Source organism: Ctenocephalides felis, unplaced genomic scaffold, assembly GCF_003426905.1.
Source record: "Ctenocephalides felis isolate EL2017-DRISC unplaced genomic scaffold, ASM342690v1 CF-g0.4_SCAFFOLD_01492, whole genome shotgun sequence".
Classification (NCBI taxonomy): Eukaryota; Metazoa; Arthropoda; class Insecta; order Siphonaptera; family Pulicidae; genus Ctenocephalides; species Ctenocephalides felis.
In genome coordinates, this window is record NW_020537646.1 from 46,539,222 (window position 1) to 46,547,544 (window position 8,323).

The window sequence follows — 8,323 nt, forward strand, 5'->3', positions numbered from 1 at the left end:
GAATGATTCTATATACTAAACTATAGTAGTTTAATCCTCGTAAATATCATAAAAATTTTCATATAAAATATATTTTAGATAATTTTGTCAATAATTATAACTTATTTAATATAAATATGATTATTAATAAAATAGTATTATTATTTACATAGACTCCTCCTTTTTAATCTTATATGGTGAACATCAGTTTGTGCTCATGGCATATAAGGTCCTTATCAATAAATGTATAAATGAAAATGTATAATTGAAAGTCATTTGTAAACTTAATGATAAATTATGGCAAAGATAACATTATCAGAAGCAAATGTTTCATCCTAATTCTTGTATCACAATCAATGGAGTGGTGTTTTTTGAAATTTTATAATCTACGAAGAGCAGCTATACTTAATGAAGAACACTTAGTTTTTCGTGTTGGTTGTACAGACATTGGAGCCACCAACATTTCATTGTTTACATTATTTGGTGCACCACCTAATTCCTATAATATTTATTTTTAATTTTATCTATGTCTGGAAAACTAAAGCTTATTTATTATGAACTATACTAACATTAATATTGTTGCAACTGGCAAGCCGCATCTGAGCTAATTGAGAGGACGGAGTTAAATTATTTGTACTTCCAAAAGGCGACATCATAGTTGAAACTGCACGCTTGAATTTTGATGGTGTTTTATTAAATGAAAATGCTCTTCCAACCTGAAAATAATAATTTTTAAATAAATAAGTGCAATAAATTTTATTGAGCTTTATTATTTCAAGCACCTTTGCAGCCGATTTTCATACAACACATACAAACAAACATGCATCATTATTCAATTCTATTAAGACATTCTTCAATTTGTTTCTTTACATGCTGCAAATAATTAGTTACAAAATGTTGATCATACCGCAATAATGCTATCAATATTGTTACTTACTTTCATCCTTGTTCGTGATGCAAATTTGAAAGCTTTTGAAAGAGTGCCCAGAGAAACATCACTTGTATCAATTTCTAGTTGTTTTGAATTTAAACTTGCCATAAAACGATCCTATAATACAAAATATTATACATATATAAACTACAAATTTGGAGATAATTATATTAATGAAATCAGTGCATACTATAGTCCTTAATATTTTACTGATAAACATTTTTTTAAATTAAGCTCTTCATAAATTGTTACACCTTATACTTTGGCATAAAAAAAATAGTGAAAAAAATACAAACAAAAAAAAGATGTACAAAATTATAAGAGTACACTTATGCACAATCAGAAATTAAAATATCACTTACAGCATCAGCTTTGCAAACTGTGTTCGCCATCTGCCTGCAGAGGCTGCGTAGAAAAGTGGTTTTATCAACATCTTCTTCAGTAATTGTAAACGAATATAACTTTTCTTTAAGTTCCTGATTGCTGCGACAAGTTAAAGCAAATACTGCATGACAATCTAATAGAAATAATAGAACAACTTATTAGTGATAATGTTTAAATATTGATCAAATAAAATGTTAATTACTTTACCTTCTGTTTCATGAATGTCTATAACTCTTTTAACATGACTTAGAGGCATTAACTTCACATGTTTATAAGGTTTACCTGCTCCTAATTTTGTGGAATGCGTACTACCTGTATCAAACACATTGATTAACATATGCATTAGAACTTATCAACTGTATATTGATATCCTCATACCTATTGCATTTGGACTTTTAAGGCTATTAAAAGCTTTGGATCGTTTCTTACAAACTTCTAAAATATCAGAGAATAAATATAAAACCAGATGATCACCTCGACCACTTAAACCATCACTTAGTTCCATTACTTCACAACGTGAGATAAAGCTTCTATGTGATGATACTAAATGTGGCTAAAATACAAATATAAAATTTAATATTTCATAATTAACATAAATGATTATTGAGCATTATTTTCGGCATGGACAAAATATTATATAAAATAGTTTTGCCATAAAAAACTATACTAAAGCCCAGTGCAACGATGCTAGTATTTCTTGTAACAGGATTCCTGTCAAGTTTTCTGGTAAGGTGAGCAAGAATTTTGCACTTATTTCATTAGGTAAGCAAGATTTTCACTTATTTCATTTGTAAAATACGCCAGGAATTTTCGAGGACAAAAGTTGTTGAGAAATCAGTTTCCTACGTTACTAGGCAACGGTTTTAGACAGAAATTATGTTAAAAGGATACTGTCGTTGTGAATAGAAGGCTTAAACATAAAATCTGGCTGGCAAGATCGTAAAATATGTCAGGCAAGATCGTAAATTATGATTTATCATATCGTTGCTAGGTAACAAACTGTCCGGCATGCACTAATTAAGAAATCTAGCGTCATGTGCACCGGGCTTAATTACTAAAAAATATTTTTATAGCAAAAGATAATAATACCATTAAAAACTTACTGGGCAATTATCGATGTCATTAAAAATATCAAACATAACCATTTGTGCTTCAGTTTTTCTTTTATCTTCATTGATGTATGTCATAACTTCTTTTATACTTTCAAGAGCCTTCTCTAAGGCATTATAATCCAAATTACTCTTTGGAGTATGCTTTAAAATGTCTGAAAAATAAGAATATGTAATATTTTTGTATAATATAAATATATAAAGATCATATAGTACATAGATATATTCCAAATAAATTCCAAATTTTACAAAATTTATAAATACCATTTAATAAAAGACTAATACTGGGTAATCTCTGTACAGGCCTTATCATTAATTCTTGTAGAGATTGTCTACCACATTCTGGCCTCGTTTGACAAATTTTTAAAAATGCATGAAATCTGAAAATTAATTAGTTATAATCAATTTATTAACTTATTGATAGTTATATTAATTATTATACAAAAAATAAAAACTAATTTTCAATTAATATAAAGAATATTTTGATGGCAAATGTAGTAATAACTACATACTTAAAGATCTTAAACACTAACTGTATTGTAAATTATTTATAACATTACTTCTACATAATTTGTTAAAAAAATATTAACTTTATTTCATAGAATATTTATTTAACATTAATGAAATGTGTTTAGTTTGTATTTTATCTTACCTGGTTTTGGATTGATCACATTGCACCAGCATCTCTTTCATGTTTTCAAAGAAATTGACAAAAGGAGGATATGCTTTTACAAGATCTGGTGCATGTTTTAATATTATATTGCCTATGCTTGTATCTTCTGCCCAGTGAGACGAAGCCCATCGTAATTCTTCCAGCATTTTACGGTGTAAGTCATAAATTGGCGGAAGATTTCCAAAAATAATTTTCAATTCAGTTGCATTTAATATCGCTTCATTTGGGCTGGTCTCAAGCATTTCTTCAAGAGGACTTTTGAACATCTAGAATAATTGCAATTTATTGATATCATTTACACATATATTTTTATTTAAAATTAAATTTCACAAATGATATTAGACATAAAATCAATCCAAGTTTTAGTTAGTTTAAAATTGCTCAAAAATATAAAAAATACAGTATATAAAAATATAAAATGTATATGTCGCACATATCTAATATCAATTAAAAAGTATTTACTTAATGAGTATGCTAAAATCTTGCAGACATATAATAGTGAATTAAAAAAATTCTAATAAATTTTTAAAAATGATATATTGGCAAGATATCTTAGAGCATTTGTTTATTCTGCAATAATTTTATTGGTTATCATCCGTGAAAAGCTCTCATATTTTCCAAAGTTTGAAAACATAGAGTAAACTAAAAATTTGCAAGTTCGATGCAAATTAAAGGAAAAAAAGCTTTTAGATATTTATAAGTGCCAATGGGAACAGTCACAATGCCATTTACCACTTTTTATTACTTTTCTCATTCATGCCATTTTTTTTTTAATTTTCCATACCATACCATACCATAGATTTTCCATCACAAATAAATAAGGAGAGAATTTTAAGATTTTAATAATTATAAGATATATTTACAATATAACTAAACTACCTATTGTATAATTACATACCGTCATAATTGTATGAAGAATGCTGACATAATTAGATTCAGTTTGAACTAGTTCCAAAAAAACTTGCTGCCTTGGACTCAAGTTTTTGCGATTTATTTCTATTCCTTCTCCCTCTACAAGTTTAAATAAAATTTTATGTTTTTAAATTAAATTTAAAAATAAAATTATGTTAATTTAATTTAATAAAATAAAGTTTTTTTATTGCAAGTTAATTACCATCTAATAACTGTTTATCTGGACTAACTGTACAATCCAGAAAACTCCCTGAAACACTAAGTAATCCTGCATCACTAACAGAGGATCTCCTCTTGAGCGTAGTATCAGTTTGGGCAAGGGCTGATAGTGTCTCATGCAATCGACGTCTTTTTCTCTGGCGAGTTGAAGATGGACCACTAGCAGGTGTAGAAATTCCTGGTACATTGGCTGGAGTAGTTGTTCGGGCTGGTGTGGACAGCAGACTTTCCAAATACTAAACAATAATAAAAATATATAGAATATTTTATTTCACCAGGTGATATATTTTCGAAAAAATCAAAATTCAGAAAAAAATAAAATTGATTAACAATTTGCACAAAAAATAAAAATCACAATATTAATATAAGCATTAAAAATTTCCGTTAAAGCTTGAAATAAATAACATTAAAAATATATATAATGACTATACAAAATATTTATAAAATGATTAAAATATCATTAATGATTTTTTTATATATTATATAAAAAAAATAACTTTCCATGTTTCTTACATTTTCGAATAAGTATTCCCTTTCATCTGCTTGCTCCTCATTTTGAACTGATTTCCAGAACCATTCAGCTTTGACGATTTGCGTCTTTGATGTTGCTGTTTCGGGTGCGCTTCCAGTTGTACTTTCATCCACAACCTTTTTTTATGGGTAAAAATAATTTTATATTAAAATATATAATTGTAACATTATATATAACTTCGATAATGTATACCCCCAGAACCAAAAAAATGAGACTACCAGTAACATTAACTCAAGATCGTTTAAGAACAAAAACTTTAACGGAAAGAATATTATTAAAATATCTAACTGCAAACTAAATTAGAGCAATTATACAAGCAGTACCATTATTAGGCTGCGTGCAAAATTCAAAAGTATGTAGAGGCCAATTAAATAGTCTGGTTTAAAATAATTTCGTGAGTAAAAAAAATCTGAAAAAATTAGCAAAACTAAAATGAATTATAAACTTTGTGGAGGTGATAAGGAGAATTTACAAAACTTTTTTAATATCAAGAGATAAAAAACATTAGAATATAATTCCTAAAAGAATATAATTATGAATAGAATATATAAATTTCTGCAATTAATATTTTTCAAATACACCACTTTATATAGTTAAATAACCAATGCTTGACAGAAATATAACCAGAAGTCATAGAAATTATATTAAATTTTAATTAACTTTAATTAGGGTTCACTATCCCTCGTTTTTAACACAATTTCTGAGTACGAGGCTTTAATAACAAATGGCATTGCATTTTACATCTAATGTTTATATAATCATTATAGTTCTAATTATAAAGTGACACCAGACATGCACCAGACTTTAAAACTGATAAAATAGCCACTCTCATCCTGAATTTTGATTAAGGCAAAATATAATATAATGAAAATTTGTGTAGAACGTAAGCAATTATATATTTTTTGCTATTATTGTTATAGAAAATAGTGGCGTGACTTCATTTTTAATCCGATTTATACTATCAGTTTTAATTCAAAAACACTGGTATTGATACTAAACTTTTGAATTATTATATTTTTTTTACTGTAATATTATAAAAACTATGACTTCCAGTAAGACTTAACATTTTGGAGAAGAGATACCTTAAAACCTTTTTTAAACTAGATATTTTTAGATACACTTCTAAAATTCTAAAATATATCTGGTTATAAAAAAAAATAATCCCGATTTAGTCAGGTGTTTTTATAAAAAATGAAATATCAATCAATAATAGATTCTGTATATACTGTCACCACAAACACAGTTCATTTAAATATATAAATGATATGATAAGAAAGACAGATTAGATAGATAAGGCAAAAGCTTTTGAACGATTCATTCATAAGTACTAAAAACCACTCAAATATCTGATTGAGCAAACTTAATCTAAGAATGAAAATTTAATATTATAATAATTACATATATTTGATAAAAATAAATGTCAATATTGAATCCGAAAATTCATTTTTATGATTATTAAACTAGTATTCAAAATTATATCTAGTTTTTGTTGCACGCAAGATGCAAAAATGCGTATATGATTAATTTAAAAAAAATCTTTTGTAAGTCAAGTAATTGTTGCACGCAAGATGCTAAAATGCGTATATGATTAATTTAAAAAAATCTTTTGTAAGTCAAGTAATGTGACTGCTGCTCTATCAGATTGACACTGTGTATATGTGTGTATCTTGTGTATTTGCATATATGTATATAAGTTTGCAATAGTAAAACTAACATAAAACATCTGAAAAAATCGTTCATGAATGCATTATTAATTAGCAAAATAATAACAGCAATGCTCAAATTATCGAATAATTTGAGTAAAACTGTTCAATAAATTATTGTGAGTGCGTGTTAGTACCGAGAATTTTAATGCTCTTTTGACATCCTCGGCAAGTTTGAACAACTCGGCATGCGGCGTTGAAGTCTTCATGTTATGATCAATGATCAAAGTCAAAGTCACCTCACCACCCGCATTATCTAAAGGAATTTGGGAAGAAGGATCCACTTCTTTATTTTGAGGCGAAGGAGATGGGGGTTGATAGGCTTCAGGAGTGCAACACAACGAACGCCTGCGAACGGGCGTTTTATATGAAGAATTTCCGCCAATGCTTCTCAATTCAGCAACACTGTCGCAGCTTTCATTCTGGTAGTCAGTATCATCTTTAGCTACTGAATCGGATGTGCTGACAACAGTTTCTGTCTGTTTCTTGTTCATTAACTTCATTTTCAACTTATTCCAATCGGATTTTTTGCTTGCAGAATTTATTTCCTCAACTCTGGATTCATTCATTGCACTTTCTTCCTCATCGGATATCTTTTTCGTTGTCTTCTTACTTTTCAGCATATTTGCCAAAGGAGTTCGCATTGCAACAAAACTCAGGCTACGTTTTAATGATGGTCTGGATTGTAATTTAGGTTTTTTAGCAGAATAAAATTTTGGTGGTGACATTTTGGAAGTTTTTAACTCCTCTGCTTCTGGACTGTCGCGAGGTCTTTTTCTTGTTGGCGAAACAATAACACTTCTAGTACTTCGATCCGTATCAATTTCCTTCTCTTCCTCCATAATTGAAAAATCAGCACAATTTTTCCTCATGTCATCATCAATTTGTAAATCATCGAAATGAAGGCACTCGCTTGATGATAAACGTTTTCGTGGCGTGCAGTGACTTAGCACAGGTGTACTTTCCATATTATTAAGGTACAGAGATTTTTTATCGCTCCGGCCTGATCCCATTGGAGTTACTTTGTTAGGAAAATGGGTATAGGAAGATTGATCAGGAGTTTTTAGGCATTTTTGGGTGGCGGATTGTGATGTGATGTTGAAACGCGAACGAGAACTAGAGAACATCTCTCCGTTAGGCATTACCTGAAATTATTTTTTTAAGCAATTTGAACGCTGTATAGATTAGTGTAAAATGCAAATTAATTATTACAACTAAAATTTATTTCTGCATTCAATGTAATACTATATATGTTATGTTGATAGAAGCATAAGTACTAACGCACATGGAAAAATTAATTTTTCACACCATGCCATAAACTTTTTGTTATTTCATAAATTAAATTTGTTCACTTTTCAAATAAATAAAGCATTAAACTTACTGTTCTCCAGTTTTTCTACATCACAACACCGGATTAGTAAAATAAAAATGTGTTATAAAAAGAGGCATCAGTTTTTCAAAATGTGTTTTACACTATATAAAGGTTGAGAAAAACACCAAGCATGCGTTAAATAGTAAGAAAATTGTTGTTAATTGTGAGATATTATTATTTAAGTGCTATAGTGAGAATCAAAATAAGAGCGCAGAAGACATGTGAAAATGAAGAAAAATATTGCAATATTATGACACCAGATATATCTACAAAAACCAAATTAGAAATAAAATTAAATAAATACAAAAATGTATTCTCACGGTTTCATCTACTAGCAGAATTTAATAATATATTTATATTTAAACAAAAAAACACCAAGGGCAATATAAATATATTGATAAACTTGTAAATATTTTACTTACCACATGCGTGCATGAAGGATCTTCCAATTCTACAAGGACACCTCCATTCTCAACTAAAATCTCCGACATATGTTGTTGCTCATCAGC

The 8,323-nt window shown here is 28.4% G+C and overlaps 1 protein-coding gene across 2 annotated transcripts; it reads right to left on the reverse strand.

The window, feature by feature from the left end:
• Positions 1-343: 343 nt before the first annotated feature.
• Positions 344-8,320, reverse strand: LOC113371525 (protein ECT2-like; the record flags this gene model as incomplete). 2 transcript variants are annotated; one of them, XM_026612156.1, is given in 14 exon segments in its annotated part: positions 344-478; positions 549-695; positions 917-1,027; positions 1,273-1,415; positions 1,502-1,576; positions 1,673-1,847; positions 2,398-2,558; positions 2,668-2,783; positions 3,056-3,342; positions 3,975-4,111; positions 4,194-4,443; positions 4,721-4,855; positions 6,580-7,587; positions 8,237-8,320. In XM_026612156.1, coding segments are annotated over 14 exon segments (2,949 nt in total), but the record flags the coding sequence as incomplete, so codon positions are not given.
• Positions 8,321-8,323: the final 3 nt, after the last annotated feature.